This window comes from Sciurus carolinensis, chromosome 6 (genome assembly GCF_902686445.1).
Source record: "Sciurus carolinensis chromosome 6, mSciCar1.2, whole genome shotgun sequence".
In the NCBI taxonomy this organism is placed as follows: domain Eukaryota; kingdom Metazoa; phylum Chordata; class Mammalia; order Rodentia; family Sciuridae; genus Sciurus; species Sciurus carolinensis.
Window position 1 is genome coordinate 44,273,976 of NC_062218.1, and position 23,786 is coordinate 44,297,761.

Below are 23,786 nucleotides of genomic sequence, written 5' to 3' on the forward strand. Positions count from 1 at the left end.
ACATGCTTGTAATCCTAGCTACTCTGGAGGCTAAGGCATAAGGCGTTCCAAATTCAAGGGCAGACTCAGCAACCTAATGAGTTTCAAAAAATAAAAAGGGATGGGGATGTAGCTCAGTGGTATTCTACTTGCTTAGCATGCACAAGGTCCTTGGTTCAATCCCTAGTGACTGACACACACATACACACATGCGATCTTAAGGATTTTATATATTCTTACAAAATAAAATGTCTACTTGAATGACAACATTTGGTAGGCTATCCTACAGGTAGTTACTGAAAAATAAGCCAGATGTCATTTCAGTTGCCACAACCACTTCAACAGTTTCCATTTTTAAAAAATTTTTTTTAGTTGTCAATGGACCTTTATGTTATTTATTTATATGTGGTGCTGAGAACCAAACCCAGTGTCCTCACACATGCTAGGCAAGCACTCTACCACTGAGCTACAACCCTAGCCCCAGTTTTCTGTTATATAAAAAATAAAATGCAAATTCCTTATTACTGCCAAAAGTCCTCAATATTCATCTCTGCCCACCAGTTGCCACTCATCCTTCACGCTATGTTGTGATCACACAGGCTCTCAGTCAATTCCCCAAATGCTCTAAGTCTGCCTAGCTCAATACAATACAGTAGTTGCCAGCTACATGTGGTTAATTAAATGTAAATTAACTAAAATTAAAATTCAGTTTCTCAGATAGTAGGCACATTTTTAGTGTTCCATATTCATATTTTCTAGCAGTTGGACAGCTCAAATAGAATATTTACATCACAAAAAGTTCTGTAGTATAATGCTGGTATAAGCTCTTTTTCACCTAAGATTTCTTTTTTAAAAGTATTTATTAATTTATTAATTTTTTTTTACATGTTGATGGACCTTTATTTTATTCATTTATTTATATGTGGTGCTGAGAATCAGACCCAGTGCCTCACACATGCTAGGCAAGTGCTCTACCACTGAGCCACAACTTCAGCCCTTTTCCTGATATCTCTATTGTTAAAAGCCAGTATTCTTTAATAGCACACATCACAGTTCAAAATCGCACATTTATTTGTGTATATTTAAAGTTTACTGCCCCTACTTAGACTATATACATGAAAGAGGGCTGCCAGGTTATTTTGCCTATTACTATACACCCAACATTTGTCATTAGGCACAATGATTCAATAAATATTATTGAAAGAATATTTTAAAATTTGACAATTCAGCATAGAACTAAACTATAATATACAATCTAATAAATACTAGCTGTATCAAAAATTTATTTAGGATCACTTATGTGTGGTGGCATGGAAGGAGCTAGGGAAGGCTTAAAGAAGAGGTGCTGTTTGAGTTGTACCTAGAAGCTAGGGAAAGGTTGGCTAGTAGCAGGTAGCAAGATGAGCAAAGTAATGGAACCATCAAACAACAAATGTTTTGAAGAATGATGTGGCTGGAGTATATAGCTGAGAAAACAAGGTAGAAAGGTAGGTGTGGCAAAGTTGCAAAGAATCTTGAATGCCACGATAAAGGGTTGACCTTGTTACAAATGTAGTCTCTATCACGATGAAAGTCTCTAACAGGAGAGGGTAGGTATGTAACTCCTAGCTTGAGCCCCTGGGTTCAATCCCTAGCACCATGGAGGGGAGAGAAATTTTTTTTTAAATAGGAAACTCAACAGTTAAATCTGTGTTACAGAAAGGCAACTGGAGTTTAGAGAATGCACTGGAGAGAACTGAGGTTGGGACAAGGTATTTGTAATTACAAAATTCTATACAACTAAGTTACCACAATTGTTACTGCTTTAAAAAAAAAAGTTTAGGAAAGTGTAACTTCACAGTTACTTAAGCAATTTGTGAAAAGCCAAACTAACATTTTATGATTGATATTTTGTTACTCATAAATTATATCCCAACCACTTTCCCTTCATTTTACCTTTCTCTTCTTCCACAGCAGCTGCAGATTTTTCAAATAAATTAAAGTTCAAAGTACTTTCTCCTTCTGTGGCTACAGGAGGCTTTTTCTTTTCATTTTGTTGATGTGAAACCTTTATTGCCGGGTTGAATACTGGATGGTCTTCTAAAGTTTCCATTTCTACCAAGAAAGATGTTTAGCTTCATTTATTTTTTAAAATTTCTTATTATTTTGCAAAAATTTGTTTAAAAAATTCATTAGAAATGAATACATAAGGAATTGTGTTCATATCTCTTTCTTGAATGGAGATGGTATTTTAATGTATAAATCTGGGGTTGGTGAATTATGTATAATCTGCAGGCCAAATGCAGCCCACTGTCTGTTTATGTGTGGTTGGTGAACTAGAATGGTTTTTATATACATTTTCAAAAGGTTGAAAAAATAAAAATAAGACTATTGGGTGACATGTGAAAATTATATGAAGTTTATAGCTCAATGTCTATAAAGTTCTATTAGAACATAGCCATTCATTTCTGTATTGTCTTATGGCTGCTTTTATGTTGTAATAGCAGAGACGAGAAGTTATGACAGAGGCTGTACGGTCCACAAAGTCTACAATATTTATGATTTGGCTTGTTATAGAAAAAAAGTTTGCCAATCCCAGGCATAAACTGTCAGGAAAGAGCAGACATATTTTTAAAAAGACAATTATATTTCTATACCTAAGAATTTGAAAATGTTTACCTCTTTGAAATTTCCTTATTTTTTCTTGAGCTTCTCTTTGGCCTTGTTTGTTTTTTTCTAATTTAAAGGTAGCTGCTTGCTCCTTTGCATCCACAAGTTTGGCTGCAAGAGTCAAGTATCGTTCATTCTGTTCCAAATAAAATAATGAAGAAGAAATAAGAAGAGCAAGATTATCTATGGCAATATATTTTATTAAAGCCTCTGATCTTTGACTTGACACTTTGATTCAACAAATCTACTCTTAGGAAGTCTTCACTGGAGAAATAAAACAAATGGAGCAGAGAGACATTAAAACAAACAAACAAACAAATAAACAAACAAATTCAGGGTTCTGAGGAAAGTGGATGTGACAAAACTCAAGGACATGACTCTGCTGAGCCAAAACAACGAAGAGCTGAAAGTCAGACTCAAGTTACTACTTGAGTTTTTTCCCCTCAGGTTAATAAATGATAGTAGACTATAAACATAAAGGCATGTGGTAGAGAAAACAATGCCATATGTGGTGCTGGTATAAAATAATTGTTAAGAGGAGGGGGGAAAAGATAATTAAGCAAGCACAACAAGGTGAATTCTGGGACCATTTTGTTTGGAAGCAAACATAGAAGTGGTGTTAAAAGGAGGCTTAGCTATCTTCTCAAATTCACCAAAATCATACTTATTCTTTCCATCTTCCTATATAAGGCACTGATACCACCATTCCTTTACCTATGCATCTGTCATCTTTGGCTTTTTAATATTTTTATCCCCAAGAAATGTACCATCTTAACTTTTTAAGTGGTGAGTTCAGAGGCATTAAGAACATTCATATTGTTGGGCGACCATCACAATCACAGTCCATCTCCAGAAGTCTTTTCATATGGCAAAACTGAAATGCTATACTGATTAAATAGTAACCTCCCACTCCCACTCCTTCTTCAGACCCCACAACCCCTATTTTACTTTCTGTCTCTATGAACTTGACTATTCTTGGTACCTCATATAAGTGGAGTCACACAGTTTTTGCCTTTTGTGACTGGCTTATTTCACTTAGCATAATGTCCTCAAGGTCTATCATATTATTGCATGCGCCAGAATTTCCTTCCTTTTTAAGGTTGAATAATACCCCATTGTATGTATATATGAAGCATTTTACTTATTCATTTTCATCCATTGGTTGATGTGGGTTGTTCCTGCGTTTTAACTATTAATAAAAAAATGCTGCCAAAAACAGTGTACATCTCTTCCAAGACTCTGCTTTCAATTCTTTTGAAGTATACACTCAGAAATGGAATTGTTGGATCATATGGTAATTCTATTTTTAACTTTTTGAGGAACTGCCAAACTATTTTCCACAGTGGCTGTACCATTTAACATTCCCACAAACAGTGCACAAATGTTCTAATTTCCCCATCTTCACCAACATTTTTTTTGTTTTGTTTTTTGGTAGTCACCACCATAAATGGTAAGAAGAGGAATCTCACTATGGTTTTGTTTAGCATTTCCCTAATGATTAATGATGTGGGGCATCTTTTTGTGTGCTTAGTACCATTTTACATATTTTTTGAGAAACATTCCTTAGCCTGTACATTCAGTAAAGCACCAATTTTTGTTGATTCTTGCTTTGAAACGTCCAATTTTCTTTCTAGTTTAAGTCATTATTTCACATCTGAGTAACTGCAATAGCTACCAAAATGGGTAGGGTAGCTTTTCAAATCACCTTGAATTCACTCAATATCCTAAATCATCTTGAAGACTACTAAATTTGACCTAAAATGTCAAATTCTTCTTGTAAGTCACCCAATCCTATAGTGGCTCTTTACCATGTAGTTGTTAACATTCATTTTCTGGGTATCAAATCTCCAATCTTAAGTGAATTCATCTCTTTACTCCTAATTTTTACCTTTGTGCATCTATTTTTTTTTTATATACTTAATTCCACCTCTGTACCCTTGTTCATATTATTTTTTCCATTTGGGCCATTTTTCTATCATTCTTTGCCTATTTGAACTCTATGCATCTTTCAAGTTTCATTTCTTTCAAGTCTTGACCTAATGTTCCCATCAGAAGAGAACTTTTCTTTCTCTGAATCCTAAAGTCGACTTAAACTGCCCTAAAGATTTTTATTTTTATGATTTTAATAAGGCATAAGGCTAAAAAACGTATGTGTATAGCAAAGTATAAAAAGAGGTTTCTATCTTACCTTAGCATTCTAGACCTTATTAGTAATAAAAGTTTTCTGTGTGTCTTCTAAACTCTTAAGATTATAAATATGTGTTTTTCTTTTACACAAATGGGTTCATCATATTACACAGTCTTCTATAACTTACACCACAATGTTTGTTCTTTCACCTATTGACAAACATATGGATGATCTGCAGTGCTTGGCTGCTATGAGTATTTGTGTACAATGTTTTCATTTTTAAGGAAATATCTACACACAAAATTGTTGGGCCATTTGGAAAGAGCATGTTTAACTTTACAAGAAAGGGTCAAAGTTTTTCCAAAGTGGATGTATCATTTTACATTCCCTTTAGCAATGTGAATCTGCCAGTTGCTCCAAATCCTCCATAACACTTGGTATTCCAGATCTTTTTAAATTTCAGTCATTTTACAGGAAATATAGTGGTTTCTCACTATAGTTTTCATTTCTCTAACGAAGTGATACTGAACATACTTTATGTTTATTGGCCATCTAAATGTCTACAAAACTTTTATGAGGTGTCTGTTTTCCACAAGTTCTTACATAGAAGTCCTTTGTCAAATATGTGTATTGTAATACTTTCATCCTATAACTTGCTTTTTTCACCATAATTATTTGTATCTTACATGTCTCCCAAAGACCCTTATGATAAAGGCTCGGTCACGAGCCTCTGGTGGTAGAACCTATAAGAGGTAGGCATAGTGGAAGAAAGTTAGGCACTGAGTGAGAGACAAAGAGAATACTGGGGCATTAACCCAGGGGCAACATAACCACTGAGATACATAACTTGGTTAAATTTTGAGACAGGGTCTCGCTAAGTTGGTTGGGGTCACACTAAGTTGCTGAGGCTGGCCTTGAACTCCTTTCTCAGCCTCCTGAGTCACTGGGATTTCAGACAAATGCCCATGCACCTGGCAAACATTTCTTCTTTATAAGTGGATTCTCTATAGTATTTTGTCAGAGTGACAGGAACCTAACATATTCACTTCCTAGTATATTTTCTGCCTTATATTATTATTTTATCATGATACTAATTTTCTCTCAAGATTAGGTTTATACTATAAAGGAATGTATTTTACATTTCTTTATTATTTAAAGAATTCAGCATGCTCCCTACATGTAACAATCACTTAAAAATATTTGACGATTACCTCTTTAAATGTGGGGGAAATGTAACTAACATCTTTTGAGAAATTACTTCTTGGCCAAGTTTTTACTTAACCTGTTATTTTGTTCAATCTTCTATCAATTTGTAGAGGTATTTCTCCAATTTACAAAGAAGGAAACTAAGGGTCAAAAATGTTAAAAATCTTATCTAGGAATATCCACCTAGAACTCTAATACAAATTTCTACTTACAGGGTCAAATTTTTCTTCCTCTTCTAAACTTTTAGAATTCTCACTCTTATCTTCTTCTTTTTGCTGTTCAGCATATCGCAAAATCCACTCTTTCATATTTACTTCCATATGTTTTTCTTCTTTTTTTGTCTAGAAAGAGAAAGCAAATAACTGAAAAACTTAAAGTTAGAAAAAGGTGTCAAAATTACCACTGTCTGTTTTAATAACTTCTTCATACTAAAAGATAGTGGGCATATAAAAGTCTCAAAAATCATAATCTTTATTCAGTGAAGGACAAATGAACTAAACATTACTTTAAGAAGTCTAAACTAGCAAAATCCAAAGAATATTTTTACATAAAGGGGTAAAAAAGAATATTGTTAAAAACTGGTATTGTTCCTTGAAAACAGGGGTTTTATAAGGATGATGCTTCCTTAGGTATTTGATAACATGCAAAATATTTAAGTATAATGTCCTAATGAACTACACCTCCCAGGATTCACATCATCCCACAATTCTCTTCCACAGAGATTTTGGGCTTGGTCATGTGACTTGCTTCAATCAATGAGATATCAGCAAGAGTGATTAAAGTAGAGACTTGGTAAGAATTTGTATAATGGGGCTCATGACCTTGAAATATAGTTAGTCTTCTCTATCTGTGGGTTCTGCATCTGTGGATGCAACCAACCTCAAATACAAAATATTTAGCAAAAGTTGCACATGCACTGAACACATAAGAACTTTCTTCTTGTCATTATTTTTCAAACAATATAGTATAACTATTTATATAGCATTCACATTATTTTAGGGATTAAATTAAGTACATGAGAGGATTTGCCTAAGTGATATGCCAAATAGTACATCATTTTGTTTAAGGGACCTGAACATCCACAGAATTTGGTATCCTCATAAGCCCTCACAAATATCAAGGGACAGTGTATTTGTTCTTGGAAGCCAAATGCCATGTAAGAAATCCAACTCTTCTGAGACCACCATGTATGAGGAAGCCCATGCTTATCATGTGAAGAGATTCCATGGTGAAGGGATGCCTGGCTAGTTTGTAGCAGATTAGCAATTAGTAATTTGAGTGAAGAAGTCATTTCATTCATTCATTTATTTATTTATTTTAATCTTATCTATTTTATTTTTTTTACTTTTTTTCTTGGTTCTTTTAGTTATACATGTCAGAATATATTTTGACATATGATACATACATGGAGCATAACTTCCTATTCTTGTGGTTAAACGTGATGTGGAGTTATACTGGTCGTGAATTCATACATGAACATAGGAAAGTTATGTCCAACTCATTCTACTCTTTCCCATTCCCATTCCCCCACCCCCACCATCTAATCCAGTGAACCTCAATCCCCTCCCTTCTCCCTGGTCTATTGTGAGTCAGCATTCACATAGCATAGAGAATATTTGGCCTTTGGTATTTTGGGATCGGCTTATTTCACTTAGCATAATAGTCTCCAGTTCCATTTGCTGGCAAATGCCATAATTTCGTTCTTCTTTATGGTTGAGTAATATTCCATTGTGTATATGTAACACATTTAAAGAAACCATTTTATTTTATTTATTTATTATTTATTTATTTATTTGCAGTGCTGGGGATTGAACCCAGGGCCTTGTGCTTGCAAGGCAAGCACTCTGCCAACTGAGCCATCTCCCCAGCCCTGCCATTTTAGATGTGGTTAGCCCCAACAGATACCTCCTAGAATAAAACTGTACAGGTGCCCCGGAATCATGAGAAATAATAAATAGCTGGTTTAAGCCACTATCTTTTGAGGTGGTCTGTTATGCAACAACAGATAACTGAAGCAGATAGTGATAGAAAAGTCTGGCAAACCATTTAGATATTTTCAAGAAGTAAAAATGTTATAGAAACCTAGTATTTATATTCTTACAAACTATACGTGCTTCATTTGGATTTTATATAACTTTTAATGTTTAATTCTTAAATTACCTTAATCTTAGGGTCTTCTTCCTGTTTTTTGGTTTTAATTTGCAATGGAGGTGTAATAGTGGCTTGTATTTGAGGAGACTGAAATTTTGCCCTACTTTTAGGTTGCGGCTCTTCAAATTCCTGACTGAATCCTTCAGGAAGTGCATCTTAAGATAAAACAAACTGTGTTGAAAATGAAAATGCATATGATACAAAAAGCACGCATTTTGCAAAAAACAAATAATGAATTTTTATTTGTTAAGCATAAATCCTGCAAAAAACTTGAGCATCTAATTTCCTTCTATTTCTTATCTTCTAAGAATAGAAATCTTATAATGAGCCTGGTTTTATTTGTCAAACTAGATGTGGATACGCTTATCAGAAGCGAGTTAGCCGACTTCTCTTTGGCCATTTTTGTCCTTACTACCTTAGGTTCCCAAATTTTTAAAAAGAGATCATAACTTTTTGTACTCTGGCTTTCTGTCATAGCAAGTGATAGTATCCTCAATCAGTCACAAAAGCTATTTGCACTCTAGATTCTTGCCAAAGACTGCAATCTTGACCCTCTGTTTAATCAAATGTTATTCATCTAAAGACAGCCCTAACTTCTAAAACCAAAACCCAAGAGACCTAGCCTAATAAATCATAGACAGACAAAATTGAAAATTTTTGTTGCAATCATAACCTCTAAGGAAAATACACTGAAAACAGATGAAGGTAAGAACATTTAAAAAAGTAAATAGCTACAATTGTAAAAAATTTTAAGAACAAGTCAAAAAATTTGATACTAATACTGAAACTATTTAAAAATGTTTTAGAAACTGAAGGAATTTAATGATAATACTATTTACCGTCTGTAAGGTTTAAACAGAGCCAATCCAAGGCAGAATGAAGATCACCTCCATGTAAGAGTGTATTGGTCATGGCATCTTCTATGTCCTTGGTCTTAAATGAAAATGCTTGTAAAGCCATGTATAAATCCTATGAAAAGGAAATGTAAAAAAGTCACATGTCCATTTTCTTTCATTCCTAATTTTATTCAATCATTCATTTTAAACCAGAAAATCTGACACAAATTGTAATTTCAAAAATATTTTTTTGTGAAGATATAGCTCATGGGTGGGGCCCTGGATTCACTCCCTAGCACCCCCAACCCCTACCCAAAAGAAAAGAAAATAAAGAGAGGGAGAAAAATAGTTATTTCACTCCCTCCCCCATGTAAAAGTTAAATGTGTTCACTGTAGTGAGAATTTGAGAACTATAAATATATTTTTAAAAAATGGATCAGGAGAGATTGCTCATTTTCTCACTCTTCAAAGATAATATTTGTAGTATACTATGCTTCCTCTCAGTCATTTTCTTTGTATAACAAATTTAAAATATTATTATAACATAAACCTCTTCCCAAAAATCATTAGAAACTGTTCAATAGCACTTCTAACAGTTACATAATATGCCACTGGGTAGATATATCATAATTTTTTTTAGATGTTGATGGACCTTTATTTTATTCACTTATTTATATGCGGTGCTGAGAATCGAACAAAGAGACTCACACATGCTATGCAAGCACTCTACCACTAAGCCACAACCCCAGACTGATATATCATAATTTAATTACACACTTTCCTATATCTGAACACTCAGGATTTTTTATTATTGGTGCTTCAACGAACATCTTTGTTTATAAAGCAGTTTAATATTATTTCTACAGCATGATCTTTAGAGTTGGGCAGAATTAGGTTCAAATATAGCTTCTGCTTACATGTTACTAATAATAATGTTAGGCTATAACCTGTCATTTTTCTAAGCCTCGATTCTTTCATTTGGAAAAATGGGGTCAAACACATTACCTTGTAGGATTGTCCTATCAAAGAAATGTAAGCAAAGTGCGTGGCACATAGTCTAACAAATAAGGGTTCAATAAAGTAATTTTGGGACTATAATTTAGTTTTCATATCACAATTTCAATGTGTACACTTCTATCAGGTATAATTCCTTCTCCATTCTTGCAGACAGAAATCATCTACATGAAATTTCAAAGGAAACTTAAAGTCATTTTTATCTCACATGTGGGTCTTTCTTAAAAATATCCCAGTAAAACTAATGAACTTACAAAGGTCTGCAAAATACCTGTAACTTTTTGGCAGTAAGTCTTCCAGAAATCACTCCCTTGTCATTATTTTGCTTTTTATGTTCATTGATCACTCCAATAATTCTTTGTTCTAGTTTATTATTAATTACCACCTGTTGAGGCCAAAAAGGTCATATTAATTAGAAGTTAAATTATTAAAAGATCGGAGGCAAATCATATAGTTTTTTTTATCAGCTAAAAGCAGATACAGTAATTATTATTATTATTGTTATTTTTTGGACTACCATTCATCTGACCACAATCCTACCATATACTTAAGAAAAAATGGGATATGGAAAAAACAATGAAACAAAATTCCCTACCCACCCCCCAAAAATCTCTTATGAAGCCTCTTGAGGGCAATGTCTCAAGACACTGTCCTTAGGCTACCTTGGGTTGCTATGACAAAGACAGATTACTAAGTCCTACCCCAAAATACTGAATAAGAAACCTTAGAAATGGAGACCAGAAAATCTGCCTTAATGTAAACCAGCCCAAGCACAAAGGCAGAAGGAATGATTGCTATCCTAAAAAAAGGGACATGTCAAATAAAAGTAAAATCTCTTTCTCTATAGTAACAATAGGTTACACAAATTCCTTTTTTGTTGTTGTTGGTACCAGGGATTGAACCCAGGGTCAAATAAGCACTGAACCACATCCCAAGCCCTTTTAAAATTTTTTTTTTTTTGAGACAGAGTCTTGTTAAGTCCTTAGGGCCTTGCTAAATTCCTGAACTTGCGATCCTCCTCCCTCAGCTTCCAGGGTCTTTTGGGATTACAGGCCTGTGTCACAACGCCCAGCAGGTTACACAAGTTCTTTTGGCTCCTAAAGTTCAATTCCCCATTTTGTTCTTTCCTTATTTTTAACCTAATAAACACACAACCATCTGTCACAAAAAATACCTTTATTGTTTCTTAACTGAATGTGTATATGACTAAGCTCAAAAATATACTTCAGGGAATTCAGTCTAGTCAGGAAACACACAGAGAGACAAAAAACCCAGCATGGCAATGCTTTACAAAGACATTTTCAGTGTTGTGAAGGACTTCATGGGGGCCATACAGTTGACAAATGAAAAGGGGAAAGTGATGATGTTCTAGACAGAAAGCAAATGCTTGAAGTCAGAGAAATCATTAGATTTGGGTAAACAATTAATGTACCATGAACTAAAGTTTTAAAGTGGAGAAGATGCAGGAAAAGTAATCTAAGTCAGATCTGAAAGAATTTTATGTATGCCATGCTTAAAAATTTGGACCTTTTAAAATTTATTAAAGACTCTCAACATAGGTATATGATTTATTTCTAATTAGAGATTAGTTCTTAGATTACTATTCATAAAAATTTTAAATATCATCATTTTCTCATATTTACCTTTTTTTTTTTTTAAAAAAAGGGAACATTTCTTCAAGTTACTTAAAAACTTACTCACTTTCAAAATAGATTTGTCCAGATTTGCAGGACCACCAGAATCATTTGCAGAATTAAAACTATAAATTTTTGGACCTGTATATAACAGAGAACAAACAGTCAAGGCAATTTAATGATTAATATACATTATATTATTTTTCCTCTAAATATCACTAAATGTTACATATTGAATTTCAGCTATCCCCTCCTTCACCAAACAGTGCAATCTAGTAGTTAGTAATAACCCCTCTAAATTCTCTAAACCATTTTTATCAATTAGTATTCTCCTAGGTTAGCCAGTTTCTCTTGAACTACAAATGCCTATATATCTTTCAGTTAAACCTATCATTATCTTTGTATTTTTTAATCAGATGCTTTTCTTCCTGGCATGTAGCTAAGATAAGATCTCTTGGAGGATACAAGATTGTTGGGAGAGAAGATGGGTAATTCTGAAGACAAACAACTCCTCCCTGAAAGTGGGAGTGAAATGGAAGTAGGGGTTTCCATCATCTTTTCTTCTTGGACTCAAGCCCAAAACTGCTGTATTAATTTCCTCTGGCTGCCATAACAAATCATAACAAATGTGATGGCTGCATACAACAAAAATGTGTAGGAAAAAAGTCCAAAAAACAAGGTATGAGCAAAACCATGCTCCTTCTGAAGGTTTTAGGCAAGAATCATTCCTCTCCTCTTCCATGTTCTGGTGGCCCCAGGTGTTGCTTGGTATGTGCTAGCTTAATTCATCTCTGCCTAATTCTTTATATGGCCTTCCCTATGTCTCTGTGTCCTAATATTCCTCTTTTCTCTTGATATTATTAGTCATTGAATTTAGGCCCACTCTATAGGATGATTTCATCTTGATATCCTTAACTAATTACATCTGAAAAGACTTTCCCAATAAGGTCACATTCTGAGATTCTAGATGGATACTAGCTAACTCAACAGCTGCCAAGTCTATTTGAGTCAAAAGAAACACTGTATATTTTCAGTTCTCTAATAATGAACAACCCAGAAGGAATAGTTTTCAAACCTTTGGTCACATGATCTCTTTACCCTCTCAAAACCTAGATTCCAAATAGTTTTTATGTGGTTTATATCTGTTGATTTAATTTATCACATTATAAAAGGGAAAACTCAAGTATTCATTAAAAATAATAAACCTATTATGTTACTATAACACATTTGCTAGTATGCCTATATTTTAAAAAGTTTCCATTTTTGCAAACTGCTCCCCTTTCTTTCTTTTTGGTTCTGGAAATTGAACTTAGGGACCCATGCAACAATTCTCTTTTATATCTGATATCTTCGTCTGTTTAGGCTGCCTAACAAAATACTACAGACTTCTGAGTGACTTAACTAACAAATTTATTTCTCACAGTTCTGGAGTCTAGGAAGACTAAGATTAAGTTGCTAGGCAGGTAGGTTTTATTCTAAGACCTCTTCTCTTGGTATGTAGGTGGCCACTATCTTGCTGTACACTGTGACTTTTCCTCTGTGCTTCCTTGGAGAGAGATTGAGCTCTGAAATATCTCTTCTTATAAAGATACCAATTCTGTTGAATCAGGACCCCATCCTTAAGACCTCTTTTAACCTTAATCACCTCCTTAGAGGCTTTCTCTCCAAATATAGACATAATGGGGGTTAGGGTTTCAATATATGAATTTTGGGGAGAGTCCATAACATCGGTTTCTGTTTTCAGTCTACTATAACATCATGTAGCCTCAGGAAAACTCCACTTTACACTCAGGAGAAAATGAGCAAAAACAAAGGCAAGTAACAACTTAAGAATAATACCAGAACCTTATAAAGTCTAGTTACTTTTATAAACCCTAAAACAAGGAAAACTTTTTTTTTTTCACTTTGAGACACTTAAACATCAAATTTAAGTTTTGCTTATTATGGTTCTGAAAATCAAAGTCTTCGGCTTACATTAAAATCTTTAAGATTTAATATAATTAGACCTTTTAAAAGAAAAAGTTACCATTTAGAAGGCAACTATTGGAAAGTAACTATTGCTTTTTGTTTTTTTTTTTTTTTACTTTTGGGCAGTTTGAACAAGGAATATTTGTGGTTTCCTGCACTTTTGCTGTGTTTTGTAGTTATATAAGAGGTACTCAAGGAACCTGGAATATTTTAAAAGACAATAAACATTCTAATATAATAGTGTTAGTTTTCTTAACTTCTAGACTCAGACTTTACCTTATTTATAGTAGTTTCTCTTATAAATTCACATGAATATTCACAAAGTATATTCCTGAGGGGGATCGTAACAGTTTTTGTAAGCTCATGCACACAGCAAGCATATAGTTATAACTGTATGTGTGTGTGTATAGTACTGGGGATTGAACTCAAGGGTGCTCTACCACTGAGCTATAATCCCAGCTCTTTATTTCAGACAGGGTCTTGTTAAATTGCAGAGGCTTGCCTTGAATTTGTGATCCAATCCTCCTGCCTTCACCTCTTGAGTCACCCAGATTATAGGCATGTGAGTTATAACCCTTTATAAAAAGGCACAGATGGATGAACAGTTCATTACCAAAACTATACTGAGAAACAGTTCAAAGTTGATGAGCTATATGAAAGGGTTAAACTGTAAATTCCTTTAAAAACACTTCTAGATTGGATTTGTTTGAATTTAATGAATTTAAAAGACTGAATGAAGTAAGCTCTCATTTGTCTCCTTTATCCATTCCACTTAAAACTTTCAACCATTTTAGTCATGTCAGGTTTTACTGCAAACTTCCAGAAAGGGCAATGAGAGATGAGCTGGGCCCCTAGAAAATCATCAGGGCAATCAAAGAATTCTGCTGCCCACTTTTCTGGCTAGAAATCAGAGTACCTAATGTGGGTGTGTTTTCATTATAGTATCCTAAAGAACTGAAGCAATAATGAGGACTTAACCATAAAGATATCAGCAAGATACCATCAAGGACCTATCACTTTGAAATTCCCCTTAAAACATGCCTATATACCATTTTTTAGCCAGCATGAATAGACTCCAGGATTTGGAATACACTTTTAATAATTTTTGATGGAAATCCTTGTAAAATGTACCTATACTTCCTGACATAGTACAAAGTATAATAAGCAAAATCCAAAGCTTTTTATGATGCATTAGTTACTATAAATATCTACTAATGTAATGAAGTTTAGAAAGACTATTGAAAATGCTTAGCTTATCTTTTATAATTTCCCTGAGACTGCTTTAATTTTCTTTTGTGATTCTTTTCTTTTCTCTCCTGTCAGCGGCCAATTTTCAAAACGTCAACCTAACTAACTGCTTCCCACCCTCAGTTTTTGCTACACAGCAAAAAGTGAAGGTGCCAGAAGAAAAGAGTTATTCAAACTTATTAAGTTAGTAATTCTAAGTTTAAATATAATTTTATGTCAACAGGCCATGTAATAAAGTTGGTTCCTACTCTTTTGCCAAGAAAAGTGCTTGACGGCTACTTTCCTTACTGCATATAGACATTTTCCAGTAAATTTTGTGTTTCTGTTTCAAATAGTGGAGTTACAGGAAATCTAACTAGAAGGATAGTGGTATGCAGCATCTCCAAGGCAAAAGTATTATGAATTCCAAGTTTATAAATCTGAAAGGTCATGGAACAATGCAACATATATAACTGGTTTTTAAATATATTTATTATACTGAAGTTGAAGCAAAGGTAAACTGATTTCCTCAAAATGATTTGGCACATTAAAAGAAAATTAACCAGTCGCATGCCTGTAATCCCAACAGGAGGCTCAGGCAGGAGGATTTCAAGTTCAAAGCCAGCTTCAGCAATGGGCAAGTTGCTAAGCAGTTCAGTAAGACCCTGACTCTAAATAAAATACAAAATAGGGCTGGAGATGTGGCTTAGTGGTTAAGTGTACCTGAGTTCAATCCCTGGTACCCCTGACCCCCGACAAAAAAGAAAATTAACCATAATCAGTTTCATATTTCCCAGCTCTTTCTTTTGAAACATATCCCTTTTATACTGTATTGTATTTTACATCAAACAAGGATACCCATGACCCACTAAGACATTTGCTTTTGTGTTGTTAGCAAGTAGACTTTCTTCTGATGAAGGGTATACATTGATCTGGTCATAAATAAGATCTTATCCCTGTCCTCACAGGGCTGATAGTCTGTAATAATAGAATTAGCAAGCAACTAATTACAAAATAAGCTAGCCTGTGAAAAGTATACACCACCACAGCCACCTGACTGATCATTTAAAATTGTAAACTGGTTAATGTGTGTCCCCTATTTAATACCAACACCACCCCCTCAATTCCCATTGCACTTGGTCCAGATTCTTCCTAGACCTCAGATATCATTTGAACACTTTCCTTTTCACCCAATTTAAACTTTACAAAGTCACTATTTTCTGTCCTTTACACGATGTTTTATTTCGGCGATCCCATCCCCAAATATTTATAGTGACTTTTATGAGTTTATTCACAACATCAGTCTCCCAGTATTACTTCCCTCTTAAGATTTTAATTCTCAACTAAGTTCAAAGATTTTAGAAAATACTTTCTGTTGGAAGAAAAAAATTATTGAGTCTCTTATTTTACTCTCATTCACACCATGACAAAGCTGCTGAACTAATTATAAGTAGACTAAAGGTAGTGACACTTCTAAGGCAAAAGTACAGGAACAAAAAAAAAAAAAAAAAAAGAGGATTTAGAAAGGGAAAAGTAAGGAAAGTCTTGCTATTCCTAGAACATGTCAGTCTTACTTCTTAAGGCTTTTACTGTTCCCTCTGCCTTGAATGCTCTCCACCCATTTACCTGTGTAACAAACTTAATACACCCCACTTGCTTAACTATTACCTTCTGTGTGCAGGCTTCCCTGACCACCCTCTTTAGAAACTGAATCTCTCCCCTACTCTACTCTATCTCTCCTCTACCCTCTACTCTATTCCACCTAACCAGTTTTTTAAAAACTCCATAGCATCAATGTAGAAGAGATTTTATCTTCTACCCCAAAATAGAAGTCATTTTTCCTCCTTGTCTTACCATAATATAAGTTCCTTAAGAGCAATGATGTTGGGGCTGGGGAGATAGCTCAGTCGGTAGAGTGCTTGCCTTGTAAGCACAAAGCCCTAGGTTCGATCCCCAGCACCCAAAAAAAAAAAAAAAAAAAAAAAAAAAAAGAGCAATGATGTTTTATTTCCTATACTATCCCATGCCAAAAATTTTGCTTGGCATATAAGGGCTCTTCAAAAACTTTTTTGATGAACAAATGAAATGAGAAAACAAAAGCGACAAGAATACCCAAAAATGTACCACAAGCCCATCTGGTGGCACCAATGGTTTTATACCTTTAGATTACAGCACAATTTTGATAAACTCTGCTGTGTACAATCCTTTAAAGTGTTTAGAAAGATGAACAACTCTTTTACTAGGAAATAAAAAGCACTGAGTGCCTTATCATTTTTTTCCTCCAAAGTAGGCCTATTATCCAAAAAGATTCAAAAAGAAAAACAAGAAATTCTGTACAAATTTAGTAGATAACCTCTTGTCTTTTTTTTCCTCTCTTGATTTCTTGGCTTTGATAATTTGAGTTTTTCTTTACCACCCATCCATGGATTTCTTTTGTGTGATAAAGCTGTATAACATTAGATGGAGATGTTAATACATATCAAATAAACCCCATAATTTTGTGAGATATATAAAATATGTAATCCCTCATATACCATTAGGCAAGACCTGTCAAAAAGAATGATATAAACAACCATGAAACAATAGTTAAGGATATCAGAGAGAATTCAAAAAGGAGTTGATACCTGACAGGGGTATTATAGAGTTTGGGTATATGTGCTACAGACAGATGGCATTCCATGAAGAGAAAATGGCAGAAAACCAACAGTTTCATTTGGAGCAATGAAAATGCACCAGATTTACTATAGCTAAAAATACAAAGTTGGGAAAGAGGATCTTCAATACTATATGAACAATTTGGATTTTATTACAAAGTCGGTAAGGATGCCATGCAAAAAATGATAACTACTATGATCAAAGCAACAATTCTGGAAGATCAATCTGATACTGATATGTTGGAGACTGGAGTAGAAAAACAGAACAAAGCTGGGTAGACCCATTAAGTGATTCTGTAGGTACTCCAGGAATCCATGATTGTTTACACTAGAATGTGAATAGCACACGAAAATGAAAGGTATACAGGAAAAATAAGCAAGTGAAGATTTCACAGAGTCTGGCCACAGACTGAATGCAAAGAATAAAGAATAAGGAAAGCATCAAAAGTAACTTTTGATCTTGGATAAACAGGTACGTGGGAAAAGAGAAGGAAATAGAAGACAAAGTTAGTTTGGGGAAAGAACAGTTTAGTATTAGCCATGTTAAATTTGAGATGCTGGCAAAAAATAGGTCCAGGTTAATGTTGAAATGGTTGACTTGGGCATGAAAGCAAGGCCAGTGTATGTTGAAAAGTCACCTACTAAAGAAAAGATAGAAGTAATGGAAATAGGTGAACTCTCCTAAGAGAGCTGGTATACTGTAAAGGATAGACATTCACATTCTGGGGGAGGGTAGAGGAAATAGAATTCAAAGAATTCATAAATGATTATCAGAAAGTTGAAAGAATTCAGAGAAAACTCAGTAAAAGACAAAGGGAAAATCGAGATGCCGATCCAGACAGTAAAATTGCCACAGAATAATTAAGGAGAAATTCTTGATTGGTAATCACAATTGGTAATTCTTATTGGTAATCACAAGCATAAGAACTCTGTAGTTAAAAGATAACAACAAAGAAGAATTACCCACCTTCCGGTTTAGTATCTGCCTATTTCTTCAGTCTCATCTCTTTTCCTCTTTAGCAATGCTTATATTCTATGAATGCCTCAAGAACTTTTTCTTGAATTCAGATCTCTGCACATTGTTCATTATCATTAGCTTGGAATACTATTTCTGTTATGTTTTACAGAGTTAACGTCTTATCCTTCTAATCTCTGTTAGTCACCTTTTCGGAGATCTTTCACAATTCCTGCTCCTCACCATAAGAATTAGGTTATCTAAACTTTCCCCACGCTTTCTTTGCAGCACTTATCAATTATAAATCAATTATGTCTGCCTGTGTGATTATTTAACGCCTATCTTCAACATTAGACTGACGGGCTGCCTAAGAGGTGATGTTTCCATTTTGCTCATTTCATTCCCAACCCATTTCAGATGCATAAGTATTTCTGTGTATACATATATACACACATGTTTAATAAACATCTGTTAAATGAACTCTCCAATAAGAACTACAAGCAAACAATGCAAACAGAACGAAACAGTGTATGAATTCATCTTTTGAAATCGGCCTTAAAAGTGGCTTGCGGATCTGCAGTAGGAATCGGACATCTCCAAGGTTAGTTACCCAACCAATGTACAGCGTAAGCAATAAATGCAAGGATGCGGAAAAAGAGTGAAGATAATTTTACAATAGGTTACACTCATGTTCAGTGTGTAAGTACTGTAATTCCTGTTAAGTACTGATTTTTCCAGATCATAGGGGGCACTACATCGTTATTAAAAATGATAAAAATCAGGCAGAAAATGGGGCAGGCACGAGGAGGTAGAACTCCACTGCTACCCGTCTCTGCCTCAGCCTAGAGAGCTGGGTTGATGGCTCAGGATGGATCCCTGTTGAAACAGCAGCTAAAGCAATTACTTTGTTCTTGGAAGAAATGGTGCGTTAGAAAGGAAAGGCCAGGTTGCAACAGTGCTACCGTAGGAACTCTGGAGGCTCAAAGAGCACAGAGGTATCTGAAAGAAGGCCAGGAGCTAATAGCTCCGGGAGTGGGAGATACACATTTTTAACCCGATGGTCCGCCCGGGTTCGAAGGTTCTTTCCTTGGGACCAGGAGTAGAGAGAGGTTCAGGGTGGAGAGGTCCTCGTACCTTGCTTGACTCGGGGCTCCCGGGTGCTGGCAGCGGCGGCAGGGGGCGGCCTGGCCACAGGCTTCTTGCTTTGGGCTTCCCCGGCTGCTCCGGCCTCGGCAGATTTGGCTTTGGAAGCAGACACGGCGGCTCGGACCGCCGCAGCTCCCGGCGCCTTATGTTTCTTGTTCTTACCACCCATGCTGTTGCAGCTGTAGCAGAAGATTCTTCCAGGTCCAAGTCCGGCCTCCACCACAGCAGAACCCACGAGAGTTCTTCACATTGCCCGGCTCCCGCGCCGCCACCCAGCGTCCTCCATCCGGGCTTCTCAGACCGGGGTGACTGCTCCTCTCAGTGGGTCAGATTCACCAGGCTCCGCCTCTTTGCCCCCCCACTCCCCGCATCTGGAACCTGCCGCATGCGGTTGTACCCGTGTGCTGCGGTTCGCGTTCTCTTTAAAACCACTGAACTGTCTACCCACCAGTAGTCGAAAAGGAAAAGAAAGATCAAAGCAAAGAAACAACAGAGAAGTTCCTTCGCCCGTGCGACTCCATTACTTTTGTCTCCTACGGGCCACGGTTGAGCCTCCACTTGGCGTCACTGTCGGTGTTGTCGCGGGGCCTCGTGGGTAAGAGGGAGATTCGGTCTCAGCCCCGAAAGATGGCGGATGCGTTCGGGGATGAGCTGTTCAGCGTGTTCGAAGATGATTCCACCACTGCGGCCACAACCAAGAAAGACAAAGAAAAGGAGAAGGGGAAATGGAAGGGCTTGCCGGGGTCTGCAGAAAAGGCCGGGTAAGGAAGACGTCCAGGATGTTTTTGGTGTTTTTCCTTCTTGGTGCTGAAGGCAGAAACACGATTCTTAGGAAAAGCACAAAATGGGTGTACCGTGAGTGAAGTCGGAAAGTGAAGGGGTTTTGGAAAAGGTTGGAGAGGGCGGGTAATGCTGGTTGCGGGAAACCGGATCTTGGTAATCCCCCACACCGCCAGGCAGCGTGAGCTGCTGCCACAGCACTTGCCTTTGGCCCATGGTATTGACTCGACTCCCATCTGCGCCGCGGGGTGGTGAGGGCAGGTAAGGTTCCCCGTAGGTTCTGTGTAGCACCAGCCCAGTACCTCGCACGTAGTAATCTCTAGTGAAAGAAACTAATGACTAGTTTAGGGCAAAGAAACCTAGAAGAAACGACGTTTTTTTGGGTGGGGGAGGACAAATAGAAACAAGGGAGAGAATTTAATCTCCAAGCTGTAGTTTTCTCTCCCATAAAATGGAAATTTAATAGTGTCTACTACTTGGGTTGTAGTGAAGATGAAATGAGATGTGTGTGAAGTGCCTAACAAGAGTTTAGTACATAATAAAGCCAAATCAAGTTATGAGGCGTTTATTTAGAAAATATTTACAGTTATTAGGCCCTAAACATGTATAGACTAATGCATATAACCTCCATAAAGTGTTTATAGTAGAACAACGAAAAGCTATTATTTGAATGATGGAAAATCAGGTGGTTCATTATTAACAACAACATTTACTCTGAGTGTTGCCTGGGAAATACCAAATAGGTGAATGAATTAGGCATGATTTCACTCTTGAGGAATTTTCTATTTGAGGCGATAGAACACATTTTTAAACAGTTATAACTCTGTTAGTTGGTAGTGGACGTAAAATGAACAGTATGTACGGTTAAGTGCTATAAAAGTTTGAGATATCTGTGTTGCTCAGGTAAGCTTAGATAACAGGATATTCTGGATTGAGCAAATAATAAATTAATGATGCTGAAGTTTTTTAGGGAGCACATATTAGTCAAGGGAGAGTGTATGCTTAGGTACCACAAGAGATAAGGCCAGGAATATAAATTGTTTTAGATTATGAGGGGTTTTGAATATCAAGTAAGGGGAATTTTTAATTTCATTTCTGAAATGCTGTTGAACAAAGTTTTAGTGTTTAACAAGGTTTTTAGTGTTTTTGTTTCCTAACTAGGGGATGGTATAAGTAAAAGGATAGTTGAGGAAAATTATTCTAGTTAGTGATTGGCAAGTTATTTGAAGAATGTACACACTGAAAATATGAAAATAGGTTGAAAGGCATGAAAATAGGTTTAGTTGTGAGATGAAAAGAACCTCAGGAAGTGGGAGAAGGAAGGAAAAGATGAACATTTGGTTAAGGACAAAATTAAGGTGAACAGTAGAAAGGGGGTCAGAAGAGACAGATTTCTAAAACCTGGATGTCAGGAAGAAGAAAAATACATAAATTCAGTTTTGAGACAAAGTGAAGTGATGATAATACATCCTTTTAGAAATGTACATTGGGCAGTTTTAATGACGGTTATGAGAGAGACCTGTAGTACTGGTGGTGTCTGTCTCAATGTCATTTGAATCGGTGCTGGTTGAGGTGGACATCCCTATGGGAAAGTATAGTGACACAGCAGAGAACTTCAGGAGAAATGCATAAGACTAAAAGAGAGATTAGAGAAAGAGCAGAAAAACCAGGAGTGTGAAAAATAGTCTTCAGCTCTTATTGAGTTGAAGGAAATGGAAAAGTTTGGGAGAGCTTAAGTATGTTTTCAGTAGTTAACTTGTTTAAATGGACAACTACAGTATTATGAAAATAATTACATGTATGATTTCCCACTTTATACTCTATGTCACAGCTACTAATTATTACACTTTGCAGTGCAGTAGGGATAAGCTGCTTAGTAGTCTGAAATTCAGAAGAAAATTAATTTATATTTTAATTTTATTAGAAAATATGTGAACATTAGAGAAGGGAAATATGTAAGAAAAAACAGAGCATTAGTGACTTAGGGTATTTTTTGTTTTTAAACTACCAAGACTTTAAGCTAGGCTTTGTCATAGGCATTTTAGGGAAGAATCCAATTTGCCTCGGATCATAATCATTATGTATAATGTGAAATTCCATCTGATCTCTGTAACACAGGAGGCCATATCCTGAAACTGTAGTGAAAATTGTCCTTTTGTATTTATTACTTTGGTGCAAGTGGGTGCTTTTAAAACTTTAGGAGAATTGTCAGACTGTATACATGTAAGTATGTTACGTAAAAGGAACTTAGAATACCTATAACTTTGTTTCAGCAATATCAATTCATGGTCAATCTATTTCCATGTGTATCCTCCTCTTTTAAAACAAATGCTACCCATCATTTTAATTCTCTCTCTTTCCATATTTTATCTCAACCCCTCAAAAAAAAAAAAACTAATAATTCTTTGATAGTGAATACTCAGTCCATAGTGAGATATCTTTTATTATCTCTAAAGGGTTTTTTAGTAGTAGTTTATTTGAATCAGGAACCAGACAAAGCCCATATGCAGTTTTTGTTGTTATTCCTTAAGTCTTTCCGCCAGCAATCTCCCTCTTGTTTCTTTATGTCATATATTTCTTTTTGGAAGGAAGAGTGAAAGAATAAACAAGGCCATTTGTCCTGTAGAGTTTCCCACATCGGGATTGCTTTATTAGACAGTCATTTAACTTGTTCTCCTTCCTCAAGTATTTACTATAATTTTACCTTGTATCTCGCTCCACATTGTCCAGTATAATATTCACTATTCATGTGACGCATTTAAAATATGATTTGTCAGAATTGAGAAGTACAGAGAATGTAACTTTAGATTTTAGAGACAATATGAAAATAGAATGTAAAATATCCCATTAATTTTTATCTTGGTTGTAATTGAAATATTTTGCATATAATGGGTTAAATAAAAATATAAATAAAATTTATATCATTTTTTTAACCTGTTAAAATTATTAGAAAATTTTAAATTACAAATATAGCTTGCATTTTATATATGCAAATATATTTGGCAGTGGTGATCTGGAGGTTTGATTAGATTCAGGTTCAGTTGTTTTAGATAAGAATGATTTTTGGTGCTATGATGTATTTCTGTTGTCCTATATCATAAGATGCAGATTTTCTGTTCCATTCTAAGATTGATCAGTAGGTTATAATGTTAGCCAAGATCCCTTATCAGCCTTTCTGAGAAAGGCTTTAGCACCTGCTGATGATGACCTAAACCCATTATTTCATTAGTAGTTGCAAGGTGGAGATTTTCTTATTTTTATCTTTTGTTTTTTTTTTGCTTCAGTTACCTGTAATCAGTCTTTTTAATAAAAATTCCCCATATCAGCTGTTTATCTTGAATTACAATTCATAAAGAAAAGGCAGAATTACTGCTTGATACTTTTCAGTTTTTAGAGAACTAAGTTGTGCCTTGAGAACATCCTTTGTTTTGTGTAGTTCCCCACCTGCCTGCCCTTCTT

General features: G+C 35.4%; 2 protein-coding genes across 2 annotated transcripts in view; one reads left to right on the forward strand and one right to left on the reverse strand.

Annotated features, from left to right (window-relative positions):
- Dhx29 (DExH-box helicase 29) overlaps positions 1–20,037 on the reverse strand; it is a 45,078-nt gene extending 25,041 nt beyond the window's left edge. The window contains exons 1-8 of the mRNA XM_047555981.1: positions 19,536–20,037; positions 11,665–11,738; positions 10,235–10,348; positions 8,953–9,082; positions 8,123–8,268; positions 6,175–6,303; positions 2,638–2,764; positions 1,915–2,073 (exon numbers count right to left, since the gene is read on the reverse strand). Coding sequence (XP_047411937.1) covers positions 1,915–2,073; positions 2,638–2,764; positions 6,175–6,303; positions 8,123–8,268; positions 8,953–9,082; positions 10,235–10,348; positions 11,665–11,738; positions 19,536–19,716 — 1,060 coding nt within the window. The 5' untranslated portion in view covers positions 19,717–20,037. The remainder of the gene's footprint in view (positions 1–1,914; positions 2,074–2,637; positions 2,765–6,174; positions 6,304–8,122; positions 8,269–8,952; positions 9,083–10,234; positions 10,349–11,664; positions 11,739–19,535) is intronic.
- The window catches only part of Mtrex (Mtr4 exosome RNA helicase), a 93,169-nt gene continuing 89,384 nt past the window's right edge, over positions 20,002–23,786 (forward strand). Inside the window, exon 1 of the mRNA XM_047555985.1 lies at positions 20,002–20,308. Within this exon, the coding sequence (XP_047411941.1) occupies positions 20,175–20,308 (134 nt within the window). The 5' untranslated portion in view covers positions 20,002–20,174. The remainder of the gene's footprint in view (positions 20,309–23,786) is intronic.